Source organism: Tursiops truncatus, chromosome 14, assembly GCF_011762595.2.
Source record: "Tursiops truncatus isolate mTurTru1 chromosome 14, mTurTru1.mat.Y, whole genome shotgun sequence".
Classification (NCBI taxonomy): Eukaryota; Metazoa; Chordata; class Mammalia; order Artiodactyla; family Delphinidae; genus Tursiops; species Tursiops truncatus.
This window is the reverse complement of record NC_047047.1, coordinates 30710373-30732412: the sequence shown is the minus strand read 5'-3', so window position 1 is coordinate 30732412 and position 22040 is coordinate 30710373. Positions and strand designations below refer to the sequence as shown.

Below are 22040 nucleotides of genomic sequence, written 5' to 3'. Positions count from 1 at the left end.
ACGTTCTAGAACACCATCTCCAAAAAGGTCACCTTCACATCCTTAATTAACAAAGTTCTCCTCTACAGCATGACTAGATATATATACAAAGTGACCTCTTGGTTTCTTGTAGCATGAGCAGTTTTACTAAGAATTCTCTCTGAATCAACCAAGGAAGCTCACCTCGCATCAGAAGCAAAGTAATACTCCACTGCTTTTTCTTCAACGGGGAAAAGGCAAGTTGTGCTGTCCACACGAGAGAGATTACAGCTTCCTTTCTTATCTTTGCCTGTATTATAGAGTTAACAGAATCAGCACACATGCAGAAAACCATGGCTGATATATAAATATACATAATTTTCTACAAAATCAACAAAAAACCATAGCAATGCAAAATAATTCCAGCAACTTTTCAATGCCAGGTAGATCACCCTATTTCCATGCAATAAGCCAACAAGAACAACGGGCATAGAGTGAAAGAGCAACTATTAAAGACAGCGTGGCAGATACAGTGCTGTGCTATACGTTCTTTAATGTAATATTTCTTTTCCAAGTAAAAGGCAAATAATTAATGTCACTAAGTCTTTTTTTAATGTATGTATAGCCTAATTTTAATTTAACTTCATACAAAACTTAATGAAATTAATACATATAAGTTTGTATACTTAAACTTATCATTAAAGTTACATTAAAAATATCAAAACTGTGCAGTGAAAAATAAAATGAAGCCTAGTGGCATATTTTTATTATCTCCTAACAAAACTTCTCTAGATTTTAACAGTAAGTCAGCATAACAAGTCAAAGTTCAGGCTACACTAATTCTGATCTAAAAACAAAACAAAGATACTTATAAGTCTCTAACCATGGTATATCATACATGGCAGCTACTGCTAAGGACTGGAACTATAAACCCAGAACCTCTCCTTTCTTAAAATTGGATTTTCTTACATTACTTTCATGTCAGGATAAAGTATAGTCCTTTTGCAATGATAATATCTTTTAATTCTAGCACTTTAGAATTCTGGCATTTCTACTTAATTTGTCAAGCTATTGATGAAGAACTTTTTTCCCCTCTGCTTATTCACAACTGAAGTCAAAACCAGAAGGCATAATGAAGTTTGACGAATTTGCCAAATACAGAAAATACTATTAACTGAAGGCTATATAAATGTCACAGAGACAAAAAAGCACCTTTCTCTAAGATCAGGACATAGTGGACCTTGTAACCAATGGATACAATGGCCAGAGGATACCATAAATATACTTGTAAAAACTCATATTGTGTCCATCCTCTAAAATGCATGTCTATAAAAACTTGATAGTAATTATTCTTAGTAACATACATTCAAAGTTCTCCACAATCCATGATTATTTGGTGTGTTTTAGGCATGAAAGTAAAATAGCTCTTTCCATCCAAATTCAATAGCAGAAAAGATACCACACTTTGAAAAACAAGTATAAGATGACATCCCAGAGAAGATAACACTATAAAAAGATAAAACAGATCAGTGTTTGCCAGGGGCTGGGTATGGGGACAGGGTTGACTACAGAGGGTCAGCTGGGGGAACTTTTTAGGGGATAAATTGTTCTTTATCTTGATTGTGGAGGTGATTATACAACTTTATGCGCTTGACAGAACTCATGAAATTGTACATCAAAAAGAGTGAACTTTACCGTATGTAAAAAGGTGAATTAAAAAACAGGCAAAAGGATAGGCCAGCACCTACATTTAAAAATTTTTAAATACAACTAGCTTTGGTTATAAAATGCCCTACTGGAGTTGAGTTTCACCATATTCTTTCTACAAATATTGGTTATTTCCTTCTTCAAGTAACAGGGAATATTTAAATACAATATTCAGAAGAATTCAAGGTATCACTGCCTATTTAAATGAAAAAAATATTACCACTTGACATCTATATGACTGTTACAATCTGTAAAATGTCTTCCCATCTACTGTCTATCTCCTCTGATTTCACTTAAGTGGAAACGATTATTATCATCCTGCTTTATTTGGTCAGTAGTTATACCTGGAGAAAATAGCAAATACTTGAAAGCCAGTCCAGTGTTTTCCCCTTTATACAGCCTCTTCGATAAGAGGCTGTACTTTTTAAACTAAACTCTGCTGAGCCATACCTTATCTACCTACTGGGAGCTAGAGAAATCAGGGTTACTAAAGCACAACCCCTGATCTCAAAAAGATGTCTCACGATAAATTTTTCTTCCAACTTCTTAAGACCTTAGCCAATGTTTTTCCATTGCTTCTAAAAGCAGCCTAAGACATTGTACAAGGTAATATATCACATAAGTAATATATACACAAGCAGAATTATTAACAGAAATCTGGAACTCTGGATCCAAAATTTATACTGGTAGGCTAGTTTTTTTTCTGCAAAGAGAGGGAGGGGAGGAGGAAAATAAGTTCTAACATCTCAGGACTGAAGGTTATTTAAGGAAATAACTTTCTGTTCTAGGTAAAACAGTGAGAGCAGCTACTATCTAAAGATGAATAGGTTTAGAGTACTTTGCTACATCTTCTTCAAGAAACCAAGAATTATGCATGAATAATATGGGTTTCAATTTCCTGAATTTACCATTACCTGTGTCTTTTACAGAGAGAGCTTTTAGGAAAAAAGTAAACAAAAATAACACACCATTTTCTGTCTAATTATATCAATAAAATGATCCAGCTTGTACAGCTAAAAAGATAAACTTCAAATGTAAATTTTAAAAAAACTCCAAATTCAAACAAAGCCCATCAGGTATCAAATGTAAAAATATAAATGTAAAATGTCATGCATAAAACAAAACCCATTTCAACATATTTCAGTTAAAAAGTAGGCTAAATTATTCAAATAACTACCACAGAGGTCAATCTAGAATAGCCTAGCACGCAAACACAATGCTCTTTTCCTAATCTCAGCATCTTATTTATAATAATGTATCCTACATGGTTTTAATTTAAAACAAAGGAAAAAACTTTAAAATTTCAACTATTTCCTCAAATCTCAGAGATCTTAAAGAAACAAATTATTAAAAGCAGTTTTCTAAATGCCAAAAGCAGACAGACAAAATACGCTCCCACAAATTAGAAAAATAATGTCAAAATATGTTTCCCCATAAAATAAGCATATTTTTAGAGGCCCAGCACATTCATTCACTCCAAGAACAAAGAATTAGTAAAGAATGAACAAAAGAGGATAAGATTCCTCCCCATCATGCAGAGTGCATTTCCCACCTCTTTCTCCCTGTGATCCCCACCATGTGAATTTTGATCCAATCTGAGTCCTAGCTAAGGATATACAACAGAAAAAAATTCTACTCGTCAGAGAAATCACAAAAACAAATTCTTTTCATGTCTAGACAGAACTATATATATGAGTGGATCTGACCAAAGGGGCATTTAATCAATTTTAGGAAAACAATTCTTTGTAACTACTGCACTCAATTTATACATTTTTCCCATGGCATGATGTAGGAATAGTTTTTACCTGTTCTGTAGAGGATTGGAATGTGATCAGTAGATAGTTTATGTTCACTTCGTACACCAATCAACAAAGGGCTACCTCGTCTGTTAGTACAAAATTAAACAGAATTAAGCCATTTTTATAAGTAATGCACTAATGATACAAAATTTAAATGATGAGGGAATGCTCTGCAAATAATGTTTAAACTCTCCCTCCAAGTTCGACTTCAGATATAACAAAAGAACGACATAAACAGAGTTTTTAAAAAATATTCAGAGGTCAGCCAACTATGACCCACAGGCCAGGTTTGTCTGTTTTTACTGGAACACAGCCATGCCCTTTCTTCTACACGTTTTCTACAACTGCTTTCACACTACGACAGCAAAACTAACTAAGTGGTTGCCACAGAGGCAACATAGCCCAGAAAGCCTAAAATATTTACTATCTGGCCTGTTACAGAAAAAGTTTGCAGACCCCTGTTCTATAATGATGCATTAGAAAGTTTTCTCCTTTTTAATGCAAAATGAAACCTTTCTTTTGATGTGTGAACAATATATGAACATTAGTCCCCTTGACTTCATTTTAAAGACAGCTCTCTCTTACCAACTCTTAGGGTTCCACACTGTTCTAAAAAGGACTTCATGATTAGGCTTGAATATCCCAGCAAAAGTAGTAATGGTACAATTATCTAGGACTCTGTCTAGAATATAGAGTTCTGAAAAATATGGTTATTTTACAAAATATTCAACATCCAAATTCACAAAGTAACAATGGTGCCCCACTACAAACAAAAGGCCGATTATAAATGCCAAAATGTTTTTGCTTTGTTAAGGGATTCTGTTACATGGAATAGTGGTAAAACAACAGACAAGAAGGGCATATGAAAATAAATATAGTCGACCTCCCATATGCATGGGTTCCACATCTGCAGATTCAACCAACTGCAGATTGAAAATATTCGGGGGAAAAAAATTCCAGCAAGTTCCAAAAGGCAAAACTTGAATTTGCCACACACTGGCAACTATTTACACACTACCATTTGCGTTGTATTTACAACTATGTATATAACATTTACATTACATAAGGGTATGTAAGTAATCTAGAGATGATTTAAAGTGTACAGGAGTATGTATCTAGGTTATACGCAAACACTACACCATTTTATATAGGGGACTTGCACATCCATGGATTTTGGTATTCACGGGAGCTCCTGGAACCAATCCCCCATGGATACCAAGGGATGACTCACACAAGTATCTCTAAAAAAGGACAGAGCCATTATGGTGAAGGGCCATTCAGAGTGTACAGGGGATAAGCTTAAAATGCTAAAGTTTCAAAATACACATAATTATTAGTCATTATAAAATTTACATATACCTTGTGCCTACTGCTTGGCCAGGAAAATGAACACTTTTAAATACAAGTGCAAAAGCACCTTCCTACAGAGGGAAAAAAAATGCATTAGCATTATATATTATAATCAATTATCAAATGTGAAATGCCTAAAATATACTGGCTTCAGCACAGAAATGTTTTGTTCACACAGCTACTCTTTTGCACTAGTTTATAAATGAGTCTGAATTTTAGGTAGACACTTACTCCTGAGCTTTGATGTATCCAAGATCCACTTTTTAACCAAGCCCACTCTTGAAATAGGCTCAGTAGATAATAGCTCCTAAACAGACCATTTTAAAAGACACCTTTGTACACGCTACCAATACTTCTCAATAGGTACATCATATCTCCCATACTATGCATTAGTAAGGGAAGGGCAGAATCAGAAAAGAGCCCAAGCTCCATATCCAAAACCCATTCTCTGGCCCAGTAATTTTATACCACTGTTAACTTCCATCCTTTTTGTCCTTGATATTGGAGACATAAATATACACAATCACAATTATTAACATGCACACCATACCGCCCCCCCTCAACCCAAACTCCTCAGGGACAGGGCCTAAGGAAATCAAGAATGAATAAAGGAGGAACACAAGGTAGGAGAAGGAAGGAACAGAAAAACGGCTATACGAGTACAAACAAGAAAAGGCTGGGAAGGCACACTACTCTGCCTTGAGTAAAGAGAAGTTCTCTATCTTCTCTACCTTCCTGATTCCTTTAGCTGCAGACATCATAAGATTTGGGTGGAGATGGGAGGTAAGGGTTGGACCTTCACAGAGAAGTAAAGGGCTTTTAAATGGAAAAGCCAGAGTTATGAGTGGGATTGGGGCGGGGGTGGAAATCACTATGTTTTTGGACCTTTGTGTATCTTTGATATCTTTAATCTTTAATTAGGACAACTGGGATGAGATCAAAAACAATACCACTTTTCTCTCGGGTTGGGAAATAATTTTCTGTAGAGGTACAGGGCCAAGGAAAAGTCCCCATAAGGAAAAATGAGTTGACTGTACTGGCTGAGACATGCAGCCATTATCCCAGAATAAAGAGTGTGTATTTCACCGAAGCTACCCTTCGCTAAGTTACTGACTAGAAGAACACTTGAATGAGCAGGAAGCAAGAAGGTGATGAATCCCCAAGTGCGTGTACTGTGTACACATTTGTGTGTGGTGTGTATGGGTTTATGTGTGTGTATGCATAGTTTTTGGACAAACTGCTTTTGGATTATTTTTAGTTCCCATGACACTGAACTACAGTGAAAGAAGTAAAATCATTAAAACAACAGTCTCTCAAAATTATTCAAGTTGAATAGTTATATACATGGGAAATAAAAGCAAAAAATACTTAAGAAATAAGCATAATTCCTACTTATCAAAGTTATTTTTAAGCGTTTATTGTGATTAATGTCGGCAATAATCATCTTTAAAAGTGTGGTTTAATACCAATTGTTGGATGACTCTCTCCACCAAGGTAGTAAAACTTGTATCTTGACTTTCCCGATTGTCATACATGTACTTAACAAGCTTGGCAATTGTCTCTGTGTCTGTTTCAGATTCAAAGTCATAGCCTTTGCTTTCCTGTAATTAGAAAGGAAAAAATTTTGACCCATTCAAGGAAATAGTCATAATATCTAAATCTTTTCTACACAATTCTTCCTCAAAAATCTCATTACCCAACTTCTAGTCTCTTTTTGACCACCACACCCTGAATACCCACTCTTTAAACTTAAGGTCACCATCTAATTACGGTGAATCCAAAATAGTGAGGTGATCAAACATACTTATAATTATATAAATCTATATATGTCATATATGAATTAAATACATTTTAAAATAATTAAAATATAATGAAATATATAACATTCACAAACCACTAATTCCATTATGAATATAATGATTCCTTCTTTTTTTTTTTTTTATAAATTTATTTATTTATTTATTTTTGGTTGTGTTGGGTCTTCGTTGTTGCTGCGCGGGCTTTCTTTAGTTGGGTCGAGTGGGGGCTACCCTTTGTTGTGGAGCACAGGCTCTGGACGCGCAGGCTCAGCGGCCATGGCTCACGGGCCCAGCCACTCCGCGGCACGTGGGATCTTCCCAGACCAGGGCACGAACCCGTGTCCCCTGCATTGGCAGGCGGACTCTTAACCACTGTGCCACCAGGGAAGCCCATGATTCCTTCTTTAATGATGATACTTCACTGTCCAATACAATGGCCATTAGCTATAGGTGGCTATTTAAATTTAAAGTGAAATAAAATTTCAAATTTAGTTCCTCATTCATCCTACCTCAACAGGCACATGTGGACAGTGGCTACCATACTGGGACAGTACATGTACAGAAAGTTTCCATCACTGCAGAATGCTGAACTGGACAGCTCTGAGAAGTCACTCATGAAGTCATCATCATTACCATTACTATATACTACACAGCTATTTAGGGCATGGAGCCTTCATTCAATCTGTCTTGAGTCCTCTAACACCCTAGAATCTTTTAAAAATGACACTGTCTCTCACAATGCAAAGACATCCCCCCAAATTCCAATTTTATTTAAGCTTTTGGGTCATTTATAATCAAGCCAAATAATTATTTTCTTTTCATATAAGAAACAAAAAAGTTCTACTGTCAACAAAAAAAAGTCCAATAAACCACCATATCCTTGTAACTGTCTTAGGAATTATTTGATCACATCGAGATAGGATTTACTGCACATCCCAACAGACAACCTCAATGCTCTCATTAGAAGTATTCTTCAAAGACTGGTAGTCTTTTTAGGTCACTTTACTTACCAAAAACTTCTTCAAGTCTTTGTAGTTGGTGATGATTCCATTGTGAATAACAATAAATTCTAAAAGAGATAAAAGTATTGATGACCAAAAAATTATAGGTCTAATAAACACTATAAATTGCCATTACTATTAAGAGATTTTTCTCAAGTCAAAAAATTTGTTACATGCTATACTTTCAGCTGTAATCAAGTATTATCCACTTTTCATCATCAGATTACCCTCAGGTAGATCAGCAGCACAGTTCACATGTAGAAGCACACAGTGCTAAGAGGTGGGTATAGTGGGTTAATATAATAAACTGGAGTCTAGAGACATCAACTTCAGTTGTGGCTAAACTACCAGTCCAGTGCCACTACGTAAAAGCAGGTTCCTTGGGCCACTTTCCTCATTTGCAAAATGAAAGGGTTGAACTAAATAACTATTATTCTCACTTCTTTGTTCATTCATTCTTATGCATAAAACATTCCTAAGTTTAAAGAGAAAGGCTTCATCTAATTTACACTAAATGAGTTTAAAACCAAAGTTAAAGAATTGAGAAAAAACGGACAGTTACTCAGTTCTATAGTTTACTTATCTGAGGCCCAGAAAACTCGCAGAATGTCAGATAAACTAAAGTTAAATAAGCATTTCAAGATCAAATACAGATGACAGTGGGATAATTTTCATCTTTTTTTTGATTAAATAACTTTCAAAAACGTAAGAATGTGCAATCAGGAGTTGACAATATTATTTGTAGCCACTGACAGTGTATGTAAAGTAAAGGCAACTAATGTGGATTTCTTACTTAAAGTTCATGTAAATCAGGAGAGAAATTACCACTAAATTCAATTTTATATCAAATTATCAAAATGTTTTTAATATACTTAAAGATCTGACATTAAGTGAGCTTGAACTGAACACGTTCATTACAAACCAAATGTTAAACACTTCACTAGATTTCTAAGAAAAGATACCACAAAATGATACTACAAAAATAAATCCTAAAATTTTAATGCTAGAACACAGGGAATCATAAATAGCTGATATAAAGCCTAAAATTAAAGCCAAATTCTCAAAACATAACATATAGTTTTTCAGAAATCTTTTATAAAGACCTTGTCAGTATTAAAAGTTTGAGTAGTTAACATTCTAATCCAATAATTATGTGAAGCATGAAAAACCTAAAAAGGTAGCTACTGAATTAAACTACAAAATCTTACCTCAAAGGGATATATATACACACATACATACATATAACTCAAAAATTTTGTTAAATGTTTATATACAGGAAGAGATGGAATGAGGAAGAGGAAGTAAGATAGAAGCTAGACTTATTTTAGTATGCCTTTTTTATAGGTATGACCTCAGAACTATGCAAATATTTTAAATAGTTTTAAATAAAAATTATTTTTTAAAGAAAATCAATTCCTAAAACTCAAAATAAAACATATTAACATAATGCTATAGCCAGCTAGTAGAACAATTACATACAGAGGGATTATTCCAAGTGACTCCAAAACATAGTAATTTGATTATACATCCCTAGAGAGATATACCCTAAGGACAAAAAAAAAATAAAAAACAGTCAACATACTGTTATGGTAGTGTTGACATTATGATTCCATTGTACACGTAGCATCTGATAGATCAAATAAGTATGTTGCTGGTGTTAAGAACTAAGTTTTTAAGTGTGACTGAAAAGAAATACATAAATCAATGAGGTTAAGTAAAAACCTTACAGCCCTGGATTTGAATTGAAAGTGTTAGTGTAAAATTACGTTGTGTTTTCTCTTTAAATTTATACATGCACATACACAGAGGTATATATATTTCCTAGCTCTGCTCACTGAAAAGGCCTAGGTGCAATGAGCACTTCTAAGACTTGGTTTAATCTTTTTTTTTTTTTTGGCAGTGCAATACAGAAGTACATGGTGTTACTAGCTTGAGATAACAGAAGTTTTAAAAGATGACCATTTACTACCAAGTAGCCTCATAACAGAAATGTACCTCAAGTTGCCAAGGCTGTAGAAAATATGCAGGATGGGACGGAGATTATTCTTGTGTTTAACAGGGTAAAAGAGTTAATTGCTAGCCCAGCACTATAACTGTACTTATTTGGAAAAAAAACTGGTTTGTTTCAATGATGGTTTCATCTTTCATTTCTTTCAGCTGGGTGGGAAATAAAAGGACACATGCTTTCCTGAGTTTTACGTGTTCTTGTTAATACACGTTTTGTTTCCATTAAGCCTGCAGGAGTCCTCCTGGGTATTTCTGAATTGTGTTGTGTACATGTGTGCCTGAGAGCTTGTCTTCTTACAGCATTTAGTTGCTGTTTGCCTTTTTGTTGGATAAAATATTAGCAATGTATCCTTCCCATATTCCCTGCCATCAAACCTATTATGATCCAAAATCCTCATCAAACATCTGGTTTTAGAACTTCAGAGATGGCAGTAAAACAAAAAAAATCCTTGGACAAACCATCCCCTCCGTAAGCATGGGCCTATGCTGAAACTTTCCCTCACAACTTTACATTTCTACTTCAAGTAACTGACCTTTCAACTCTACCCATTTAGAGGAACAAACCATGGAAAGGAGGTACATATGTTTGCCCTCTTCCTATAGGCCTCATCTTCAAATTTTAGTTCTGTCACACAAGAAAATCTCACTCTGTCCCCTGTGTCCTTTCCTAATCTTGACAAAGAGCAAAGTTCCTTCTAGAGCTATCCATGCTCCTCAGATCTGCTGTGTGCGCTGTGCGGACTCCCAGTGAAGTGGAGGGTGAGAGCAGGCAGTAGACTCTAAGGCACTTTCCTCCACGTAGAATGGCAGGTTGTCCCTCCCCGCACTCTCCCAAGATGACCTGATGCATCCTGGCTCCGTGTTCACACAGCTTGTCACTGCAGCAGAAGACACATCTACGCCTTTGTTATTCAAACGTGCGTGGCTCTCTAGCATGACTAAATAACACGGGAACAATCCATCTCTAAATAAATACTACTGACTGTGCTGTTTCTTCTAGAGGTGCCTCTGCTGATGTATTTCTAAGCCATAACAGTCCTTCCAGTTTCAGTGGTGGAATGTGGCCCCCTAGTTACTGTTGGGGGTTACTTTAAGCATAAAGTAAACCCTTCTCCAACAGTTTCAAAATACTTGTGACTTCAGACATCAGTTCAGAGAGCTTACACTTTGTCGGCCTTCACCTGCTCCTTAATTCTCAACACTACGAGGTGGAGTTATCAATGAGATCACAGAAGCTACTGCTGGAAAAGTTTGTAAGACAAAAAGTCATCACATGTTTCTTGACTGTCATAACTGAGCAATGTTTTCTGAGTCTGAGATGTAGGCTTTGGAGGAGTAATGCTAACAAGTTATCTGAGTATCCAAGAGTCTGAAAGACCTCTCTGGAAGTACAAATATATAACAAAGAGAGAAGACAGTCATCAGGGAGGATGCTTACTTACACAGTGTAACTTGGATCTGATCGTTCTCCTGGCACAAAGGAGCGAGCACTTTCAACAGGACATCTACGTACTAAGAGGTGGTATGGCAATTAACTTCAGGGCAAAACTGAATCAAGCATTCTATATTTTGGAAAAAAACTTCGTTTTTTTTCATGGAAACTAGATACTCTTCTCTAGTTTATTGAATTTTAAAAATGGAAGATCCTGCATTTTTAAAAGGCCTTTTTACATGAAGTAGAATTTCTAATTGACAGATCTAGAAATCAATCTGAATTGGACAAACTATGGATTCAACATGCAGATGAGATTTCCTCCTACGGTTACCTTGAAGCAGATTTGATACCCACCCTCAAAAGAATCCTATAAAAAAACAGCTTCAAAACCCCTTTTTAATCACAATAGTGCAGCAAAACCAGAAGTAAACAACTGCCTGTTAACCTGTTATTTCAAATATCGACTGAAAAGCCAACAGGCATTTTTTTGTGCAGCTTTTTAAAACACTGTTAAGTTGAAACATCAAATCTGCACGGCACCGTCCCTTCACAGAAGGCAAGAAACTGCCAGCACATCATGTGGGAGGCCGTCCTTGGTGCTGTCGGCCATGAAAGTGGGCCTCCTTCAGGATCTGGCTGAGGTGCAAGCCAGTGCCTCGGCACAAATGCAGACTGCCTGGCACGGGCTGGGGGTGCTGGCGCTGGGCCCGGCGACGAGGTGGTTTAAGCCACTTTCTGGCCCCCCGGCCCTGGCTATTGCCACTGCTCCGCTGCTGCTGCTCCCGCCACTATCACTGAGTGAAGACTCTGTGCCCCGGGATCGTGAAAGACAGGTTTTCTACTACTCCTTTTGGTCTGGGGGGGAAGATGGTGGTCTTATTCACTGCCACCCCTTCTTTTCCTGGGGCAGAGGCGCTGGCTCACAGTAGCTGATGGAGGGGAGCGACGAGGCACCGCAAGAGGAGGGAACAGAGGGCGCTGTGTTTCGGTGGTCGCCACGCCCACCCCCTCAGGCCTTGGCTCCATGGTACCCACCGCTACTTCCAGCATCTGCTCCAGGCCCCCCATGTCACAGCCACCACGGCACCCAGGTTTATAGTCTTTAATTATCGTTTCCACTGAAAGAAACTAGGACTCCTTAGAGAAATGGCTGATTCCAGGTTTGGGGCAGGCTTAGATAAACCTGCAACATCTTGAACTACCAGAAAACAACAAAGACTACTGAGCCTACTTGGGTCACATCAAAAGGACTCAGGAGTCAACCTGAATAAGCTCCCAATGACTAAAGATGGGAAGTTTTGTGCATCAATATAGATAATTACTTCAGTGTTTTGAAACAAATGAAATATTTTAAATCCATGAATTTATAATAATACAGTAAGTATAAAAAGGAACTCTGTTCACCTTAGAACATTAGAACCGCTTCATTTGAAAAAGGGGAAAAAAAATCAAACATTTATCTTGCCTTTCCTATACAATCTGTACATCAGGGTAATCAAGTGGTTAATATGGAGAAGTTTCTCTTTATAGAAGTATTTTAGATAATAAATGACGAAGGAAAGATTGTATTAGACTATCACCATTTTATAACCCCTAAAGAAATAATTAATATTGGCAATGATTATCAATGACCTAACACAAAAAGAAAAACATCCAAACATTACAGGTACAAACAAATACCATACCAACTTATAACACATAGAAGGGACAGAGAGTTATGTGAAATGACACCACAGGATGCAAGCCATTAGCAAGATCTAGACTGTAGGAAACTCTACAGGACAAACAATAGAGTAAGCTGCAAGGAAGAAAGGAGAGAAAAGGAAAAGTCTCTTAGGAGACTCAGGAGATAAATCAATCTACTAAGTCCTTACCTTTTAGAGATACACACTTACATAATTACTAATTCAATGCTATGATATCTAGTTATCTGTGATATATCTATCTATATGATATCTATTGGCTTCCAAAATAATCTGGGTGGGGTACAGAAAAATATAACTGATTATGTATTGATAAATGTTAAAGCTGGGTGATGGATATATCAGGTTCTGTATGCTCTCTACATCTGAATATGCTTGAAATTTTCCATATTAAAATAATGAAAACAGAGTTTTCATTCTTCTATTATTGGCCCTCTACAAACACTCCAGAGCATGTACAGTCTGTCCTGTCCATACCATTATTTTTATCAGAGCGCTGGGGATGGCTATTGACAGGATTGGGTTCGCCATGCGTTGCCCAACGGGTATGAGCTATTCCAAGGTGTACATCAAATTCTATATCCAAATCCATATCTTGTTGTTCTGAAAAAGATAAAATAAAAAACTTCAATATTAAATCATGCTGTAGAGATAATGCTATAAGCTAAAGTTAAATGTAATTATTACAGTTCTGCTCACCTGGAATACATAATTATTGAAACTGAAGATCAGGCATATTCAAAACAGTAATTAAAAGACTTACAGGAGTTAATGCTGCTGAAATATTTAGGGCAAATGGTTCCAATAACAACCAAAAAAATGTATACAAAGAGACAAAGCACATGTGACAAAATGCTAACAACTGGTAAAACTAGATGAAGTATATGGATGATTAATGCACTATTCTTTCAACTTTTCTGGAGGCTTGAAAATGTTCAAACTTATGGTCAAAAAGAGTTAAGGTGATTTTTTTAAATCTGTATTTAATCCTTTCCTTGAAAAAAATCAGTATCATTTTAATTAGACACGTAAAAAAAATTCATTTTCTCAGGCTTGCCTGGTGGCGCAGTGGTTGAGAGTCCGCCTGCCGATGCAGGGGACACGGGTTCGTGCCCCGGTCCGGGAAGATCCCACATGCTGCGGAGCGGCTGGGCCCGTGAGCCGTGGCCGCTGGGCCTGCGCATCCGGAGCCTGTGCTCCGCGGAGGGAGAGGCCGCAACAGTGAGAGGCCCGCGTACAGAAAAAGAAAATTCATTTTCTCAATGCCACACAACATTATGACTGCAATTTCTTTGGTCCCCAGTGAATGTAACCATATCTCACACCATAAACTGCAATTATGAAGAGCTTGCATAATCAAAAAATAGTCCTTGAAAACAAAGCAGCACTATGAAAGTATGAGGTTATGGGCTGATGTTCCTCTGTCTTGCAAAGCAGCTATTCTAATTCCGTCTCCTTACGAACTCTCTCTTCTTGCTTCCTCCAGGGAAAAGAAAAAAAAAAAGACAGTTCTAGTATAGCATCTACCAGTAACGTCTCCTTCTAATTTCCTAAATAGAAATTTCATTTGGCTAAGAAACCAGATAACAAACCTTATCAGAATTAGGTCTAAATTAAGAGCAAAATGCTCAGAAGTGTGAACAGGAAAGTCCACGCATATTAGTACGTAGTCTTTGTAGATTTTATCCTGGTTTAAACAGTGGTCATCCTAAAATACAAATCTGATAAAGAAACAATGCTTAAAATCCTTAAATAGACTTCCAGTTGCTTAAAATGTGGTTTGCATCCCTAGCTACCCATATGAATCATCCTAAACCTGGTCATGTGGATTTAAGAAAAGATTCTCAAATTCTAACATACAACCAGAGAACCATTTTCTCACAAGATAAAGCCCCAACACCTTTTCATGGTATACAAAGGCCCTTCACCATCTGGCCCCCACCTACCTTTCCATCCTTCTCTCCCAACCCTCTCCAATCACTCCTCGAAGCTTTCAATGCACCTTTTACAAATAACAACAGCTAACATTTATGGAGAACTTACTCTGTGCAAGGTACTACAGACATCTCCCCACTCTATCCCTATCACTGTGGCCTAAGCCTCCATCATCTCTACATGGACTACTAAACAGAATCCTAACTGGTCGCCCTGTGTCCAGTCTTCCTCTGTACAATCTAACCAAAGTGATCCTCTCAAAACAGAAGTTAGATCACGTCAGTCCCCTATGCAAAATGTTCCAGTGGCTTCCCACGACACACAAAGTAAAATCCATCATTCTGAAGACCCTCCATGACCTAGCCGTCAGCCTCCTCTCTAGCCTCATCTCCTGCCACTCTCTCCCTCACTTACTGAGCTCTAGCCCCACTGACTTCCAGCTATAAGCAGGCCAAACCCACACTGAATCTACGCACTTGGTGTTCCCTCTGCCTAGAATTCCCGTCTTCAGACAATCACGAGATCTCTGCTCAAACGTCATCTCTACCATACTTTTTCTTCATGGCACTAATCACCACCTAACGTTATTTATTGTTTGTCATCTGGCCCTCTCACTAGACAGTAAGTTCCATCTGGGCAGGGAGTTTGCTTATCTTTTCTTTGTCCTAAGGGCTTAGAACAATGGCTGGTATATAATAGGTACTCAATAAATATTCATTTTGTTATTGAATCCTCACAATACAATTAGGTACTGTTAGGTACAACTGTCCCCATTTTATAGATAAAGGAACTGAGGCTTCACGAGGTCACAGAACCTGCCCTAGGTCACAACTAATAGGAAACAGAGACAGGATTTGAACCCAAGAGTGCTTGACTCCAGAACCTAAGACTAAAACCACAATGTATACTCTGCCATACTATTATAACATGTATGACATGTTGTCTACCCGGCTTCTGCCAGAATTTAAGATCTACAAAGGTAGCAGCTTGTCTTATTATCTTTGAATTGTAAGCACTAAGCTATATAGGACAGATACTCAAACTTTTGTTGGGTAGTTCAATCAATGGATAAAATCATCAATGTATTCTTTTCTGGCTTAACTGTGTTCTGAAAAATAAGGCGACCTGATAAATGACCTCCAGAAAAGTAAGGATTTCCATTTATTACTACTTAACAGGCAATGCAAGCAGTGAAAACATTTGACTAGTTTTTTGGGTTAACTATAATTAAAAGCAGTATGTGCCCCCACTTGCTGGCAAGAGAAAGTACATTGGAGAAAGCAACAAGAGTCTATAAAATGAACTCATTTCAAATTCACAGTAATTACCATACCTATTTCACTGTTGCCAAAGGAATATTATCTAATGACTAATAAGAAAAAGATCATTGCTATGACAATACGCATATTCCCCGCAAGAAATATTGCATGTTTTATAAATTAATCAGGGCTCCAGTCCTGACTCTTCCTATCCAGTGTTACTCCATTCTAAAGTCCCTTGTTGAACCTTAAGTCTAGATAACGCTACACTCAGTTTTCTCTCCCCCGCCCGCCACAAGCTGCCAAGCAACACTGAAGAAAGTCACAAAATTCTGTAAATTGAGTCCATTTCAAGTTCATGGGTAATTATCAAATCTATTTAACTGTTGCCATTTAAGGAACATGTATCCATGTTCCCTATTCACTAAACTGAGAACTCATTCAATTCCCCAACAGCTCATGACATTTTTTATACTCTCTTTAAGCCTCAATCCTACCTATATCATCCCTCAATCTACCTTACTCAGGTTTCCCCTTCACCTCCTAACTGTTTAAATTAGCTTTTCTTTTCCCTTTAACTCCTATAAAGGCTAACTCCCCACCTGTGCCTTGACCTTTCTGAGCTGTAACGCCTCAATAATTTCCTTTCTTGCATCTTCTGTCTTCCCCCCACCCTTATTACTCCCAAGGTTCCTTGCCCTCTGTGTACCTATTCTCAGATGTCATCTTTCTTTTTTTTTTTAATAGTTCAAACATATTTAATTTGCTGGTAATGATGAAACACTCAAATACCTACACCCAGATAACAAATGTTAACATATAATCATTTGTGCTTTACATCTTTAAGACATAAATTATTTAAAAAATCTCTACTTGTTGTCATGCCCTAGAACAGCAGTCCTCTTCTGCCTTTCCTCTGCCCCCAAACTTCACTGCTTTTACTGCTGAGACCATCTAATGTCAGTACCTGCTCCTCTGAGCTTCAATTTTCTCATCTGCAAAATGAGGATGATAATTTCACCTACTTCATGGGTTATGACGAGGACTATATAGAAGGCACCTAGTAGAGTGCCTGGGACACAGAAAGCAATCAATAAATGTTAGCAAGTATTATCAAAGTCAGGAGCTACCAAAAAGCAATCTAATGGTCTTCTCTGAGATGTCTTCCTTCCCTTTTGTCTTAAGAGGTTAAACACTAAAACTTGCTGGGAATAATAAAATAAACATCACAAACATCGAAATAACCACACTCCGACTTAACAAATGCTAACGTCTAACCATTTATGCTTTAGATCTTTTTTAAACCCTGAAATGTGGGCTTCCCTGGTGGCACAGTGGTTGAGAATCCACCTGCCAATGAAGGGGACACGGGTTCGAGCCCTGGTCCGGGAAGATCCCACATGCCGTGAAGCAACTGAGCCTGTGCGCCACAAATACTGAGCCTGTGCTCTAGAGCCCAAGAGCCACAACTGCTGAAGCCCACGTGCCGCAACTACTGAAGCCCACGTGCCTAGAGCCCGAGCTCCGCAACAGGAGAAGCCACCGCAGTAGGAGGCCCGCGCACCACAGCAAAGGGTAGCCCCCGCTCCTCGCAACTAGAGAAAGCCCACGCACAGCAACAAAGACCCAACGCAGCCAAAAATAAATAAAAAATAAATAAACCCTAAAATGTAAAAAAATGCAGTTGGTGCCTCCTTTATACCCTGCTCCATCCCTTTCCTCCCCAGAGGATTCACAAGAGCTTTCCCACCTATGCCTTCAAATTTCTATTATGCTACTATATTCATAAATTATAGTGTTCTTTTTTTTAAATGGTACAATACTTTGCATATCCTTCTCTAGATTGCTTTTTTCACTCAACATTAAGTTCTCAGAAATTATGCATGTCCCCACATACAGAACCAGAGCCAGTACACGTCTTTCAAAAGCTACACATGGTCATTCACTATCACATACAATTTATTCCAGGTTGCTTCTAAACTTTGCTGCAATGCATCTTACTGTCATGTCTCCTTGTCATAGTGTTTCTTCTGAGTACCTGCCCAAGAGTGGAAGTGCTTGGCCACAAGGTATAGGCATCTCCCATTTAGACATTGCCAGATTGCTCTTCCAAGTGATTCATCAGTTACAAACTCACCAGCACTGTCTCCAAGTGACCCATTCCAGGAAAGGGGTCACTTTCCTGCAGGAGGAGGCATGTTTCAATATGGTGACATTCAAAGATGGTGATTCTGGTCACAATCTGCCTTTCTAGCCTCACACTCATCTACCAACAAAGTAGATTAAAAGGACTACCTACCATTCCATCAAACTTGCTTTCCCTATTCTTATCTTTTTCCAAGCTAATCTACTCAGAAGGTCCTCCCTTCTCACCTTCACTGCCCAAATATAATTAGCAGCCATTCCTTACATATCCCAAGTCTTCCTAACTTGTGGGAACTCGCTCTCCCCTGAATCTTAAACCAATCTGTTTATTCTCTCCTGTAGAACCTACTATAATCAGCCTGGTAAACAGGATGCAGTACACACATTAGACCAAATATTTATAACCACAGTTTTTGAAGTGTAGCTTTTGGGGGTGTCTGCTTTATCCCAAGCTAATCTTACCCACAATACATAAAAAATAAGTACTGATTTAATTTGTTAAGCAAGTACAGTTGACCCTTGAACAACACGGTGGGTTATGGGTGCTGACCCACTCAGCAGTTGAAAATCCGAGTATAACTTATAGTCAGCCCTCTGTGTCCAAGGTTCCACCTCCATGGATTTAACCGACTGTGGATGGTGTAATAATGTAGTATTTACTATTGAAAAAAAATTCGCATATAAGCGGACCTGAGCAGTTCAAACACGTGTTGTTGGAGCATCAATTGTACCACAAAGCTAAATGTCTGGCTTATGTGAAAATTAAAAATGACTAAATCCATCGTTCTCCTCTTCCACCTGCACTTCTTTACAATGATAACAATGGCATCCGTTTGAGCGGGTATATAAAAAACCTACTGTTTTCTGGGTTTTTTGTTTTTTTGTGGGTTTTTTTTTGCGGTACGCGGGCCTCTCACTGTTGTGGCCTCTCCCATTGCAGAGCACAGGCTCTGGACGCGCAGGCTCAGCGGCCATGGCTCACGGGCCCAGCCGCTCTGCGGCATGTGGGATCCTCCTAGACCGGGGCACGAACCCGTGTCCCCTGCATCGGCAGGCGGACTCTCAACCACTGCGCCACCAGGGAAGCCCTGTTCCCTGGTTTTTTAGAGGATTTTTTGAAATGTTTTTTCAATCAATCTACTTCAAAGTTTTTGTTTTGTTTTCAAGTTTCCTGTGAAAAAATAAAATGTATAAACATAATGTAATGAACTAAATACCGTAAAGTATACCCTCTTTAGTGGAACATGTATCTCTGGCAACTACTTTATGCCAGGGAAGTAAGAAAATCATGAGGGAAAAATATGATACCTGATTGTATCAGACCTACTAAAAGGTGCAACATCCAGACTGACCACACATCCAAACTCAGCGTTTAGTCCAAAGTGAAGACAACCACCAAGTGAAGACACATGAATAAGGGCACCACTGAAAATACCTTTTGTCTTATGAAACGCCCTTCCTCAGGAATGATGGCTACTTCATTTTAGGATATTAAGCTTGCTCTGAACACAGTGTACATAATTAAGTTCCTTCTCTAGTTAATATCATTTTTTGAAACTGAGGGATATTAAAACCAGTACAGATAGTATCAAAACTACTTTTCTTCCCTCCCTTCAACTTTAAAAATCACTGTTCTCAAAATGGGCCCCAAAATATGGGAGGAAAAGTAATTTGGTAGGGAAGGGAGAAGGAAGAAAAGAGGAGGGGGTTCAAAAACCAAACTAAGTACATTACTGTGAACTTCTTCATCCAGCGCCTTAACTTTTCCTTTCTTCTTAATGAGCTGGATTTTACAGGCATTGGCTTCCCAGTCTTTGTCATTGCCTCCATCAATCCCCACACCTAAATCACCGAGAGGTAGAAAAGCAAGATTTAGAAACTGACCACTACTTAGATTATCACTGTAAGGCAAAACTTCTAAGGAAAAAAATTTGTTTTTCATCTAATTAGTTCACTTACTTATCAATTCAAAATTTACTGAAAACCTATTACATGTCAAAAACCATGGTAGCTGCTAGAGATAAAAATGAAGAAAACTCAGTTCCTGTTCTTAAATTTCTCAATAGCCTATTGAGAAGACAGACAAGGAAAAAAATAATCACAATACAGTGTGGTTTTAATATAATAAAAGTAACGTGGTTATAATAAAAGTACTACAGGTTGCAACTGAAGTACAATGGAGAAACGAAGAAGACGGGCACCCACTGCAGAAGCAGGGTAAGGAGGGAATGTCAGGGAACACATCTCTCAAGATTCTACTAAAGTTCCTACGTAATTTGAAAAAATTACTCTGAAGATACTGGAAAAGCACTGAGTAGTTTCAAGCAGAGAAATTACATGGCGAAAAAGTTCAGAAAACTCCCTTTGGAAAGAGTGTGAAGATTGGAGGAGAGAAACAGGAAGAAGAAACCTGCTGTCAGAAGTTACACCTACAGCAAAGCAAAAATGAGGAAGGCCTGAGCTACACAATGGTCATGAAGAGATGAGTGATACTGAGAAGCAGAACTAACTGCAGGTAACGTGAGAAAGTAGGAGACGTCTGGGACACCTCCCAGGCTCAAAGGACTTGCTGAATGACTGACTGTTGATTAAAGAACACAGAAAGAACAGAGTGAAGAGTGGAGTGAGAAATGGAGCATATTCAGTTCAATTCTGCACATGCAAAGTCTATAATATCATGGTTTATCCAGGGAGAAATTTCTAGGAGGCAGCTGGAAATACAGGTGTGCAGCACGGGAAATACATCTGGATTGTAAGTCACAACCATACAGGAGGTTGGGACTTCCCTGGTGATCCAGTGGTTAAGAATCCGCCTTCCAATGCAGGGGACGTGGCTCCAACCCCTGGTCGGGGAACTAAGATCCCACAGCCGCGGGGCAACTAAACCCACGCACCGCAACTAGAGAGAAGCCCGCAACGAAGAGCCCACACTCCTCAACGAAGACCCAATGCGGCCAACATAAAAATTAAAAAAAAATATATACAGGAGGTTGATGAAGTCAGAGCTCACCCACGAAAATACAAAATAAGAAAAGTGGGCCTATGAAAGTATCTTGAAGAACATTAATATAAGTAATAGGTGGAAGAAAAGAAGCCCCCAAAACAGACAGAAAATAATCAGCGTGTTAGGAAGAGAGTGAGAAGATGCGCCGTCAGAGAAGCTGAGGAAAGAGAATTTTAAGAACAAAGGAGTTGAGGAATTGACTTTCCATTAACTGAGGAAGAGTCATGGAAGATAAATGCCCGTTACAACCAGGAATGTTGAGTGTACAGAAAAGAGTTAATATGGCAGGCCCAAGATTGCTGTCTTAGAAAGGCCTGCTTGGTAAAGTTGGCCATTGGCTGGCATGGATTTCAGGAGGGTTCCCACCACAGTAACTGATTAAGTGTGGCTTACCGCACCTACACTGTTGGTGCAAACAATGTGGCTTATGCCGAATGTCTGCTTCTCCTCTAGGAGCCTGGAATTTTGGCACATGTTAGGCAGAGGGTATCTACATGACCAGCCCCCAGTGACAGTCTTGGGCACTGAGTTACTAATGAGCTTCCCTGGTATACAACATTTCACACATTTTGCCCAACTCACTGGGGGAATTAAGCATATCCTGCATGACTCCACAGGGAGAGAATCCTGAAGCTATGTCTGCTCTCCTCCAGACTTCACCCCATGCACCTTTTCCCTTTGCTGATTTTGCTTTGTATTCTTTTGTTGTAATAAATCATAGCCATGAGTACAACTATATGCTGAGTCCTGCTAGGGAATCACTGAAACTGGGGATGGTCTTGGGGACCCCTGATACAGTTAAGGGAAGAAGCTGAAGTAGAACATAAAGTTGACAAAAAGTTATTTTTATCTGCTTTGTTGTTTCTCTAAGATAGAAGAATCTTGGGCAAGTTCACATGCCAAAAGCATGGAATCCACGGAGAAAAAGAAGTTAAAAG

The 22040-nt window shown here is 38.3% G+C and overlaps 1 protein-coding gene and 1 pseudogene across 3 annotated transcripts in view; both read right to left on the bottom strand.

The window, feature by feature from the left end:
- GFPT1 (glutamine--fructose-6-phosphate transaminase 1) overlaps nucleotides 1-22040 on the bottom strand; it is a 74703-nt gene that overhangs the window by 35649 nt on the left and 17014 nt on the right. For 2 of the 3 annotated variants that reach the window (XM_073791290.1, XM_019942764.3), the window contains exons 3-9: nucleotides 19833-19940; nucleotides 13237-13362; nucleotides 7624-7682; nucleotides 6281-6415; nucleotides 4824-4885; nucleotides 3471-3550; nucleotides 163-268 (exon numbers count right to left, since the gene is read on the bottom strand). In XM_073791290.1, the coding sequence (XP_073647391.1) occupies nucleotides 163-268; nucleotides 3471-3550; nucleotides 4824-4885; nucleotides 6281-6415; nucleotides 7624-7682; nucleotides 13237-13362; nucleotides 19833-19940 (676 nt within the window). Of the gene's footprint in view, nucleotides 1-162; nucleotides 269-3470; nucleotides 3551-4823; nucleotides 4886-6280; nucleotides 6416-7623; nucleotides 7683-13236; nucleotides 13363-19827; nucleotides 19941-22040 lie in introns of those variants that run through there. The other variant, XM_073791291.1, reaches the window with a different exon arrangement.
- LOC109551079 (protein VCF1 pseudogene) lies at nucleotides 11478-12124 on the bottom strand (annotated as a pseudogene).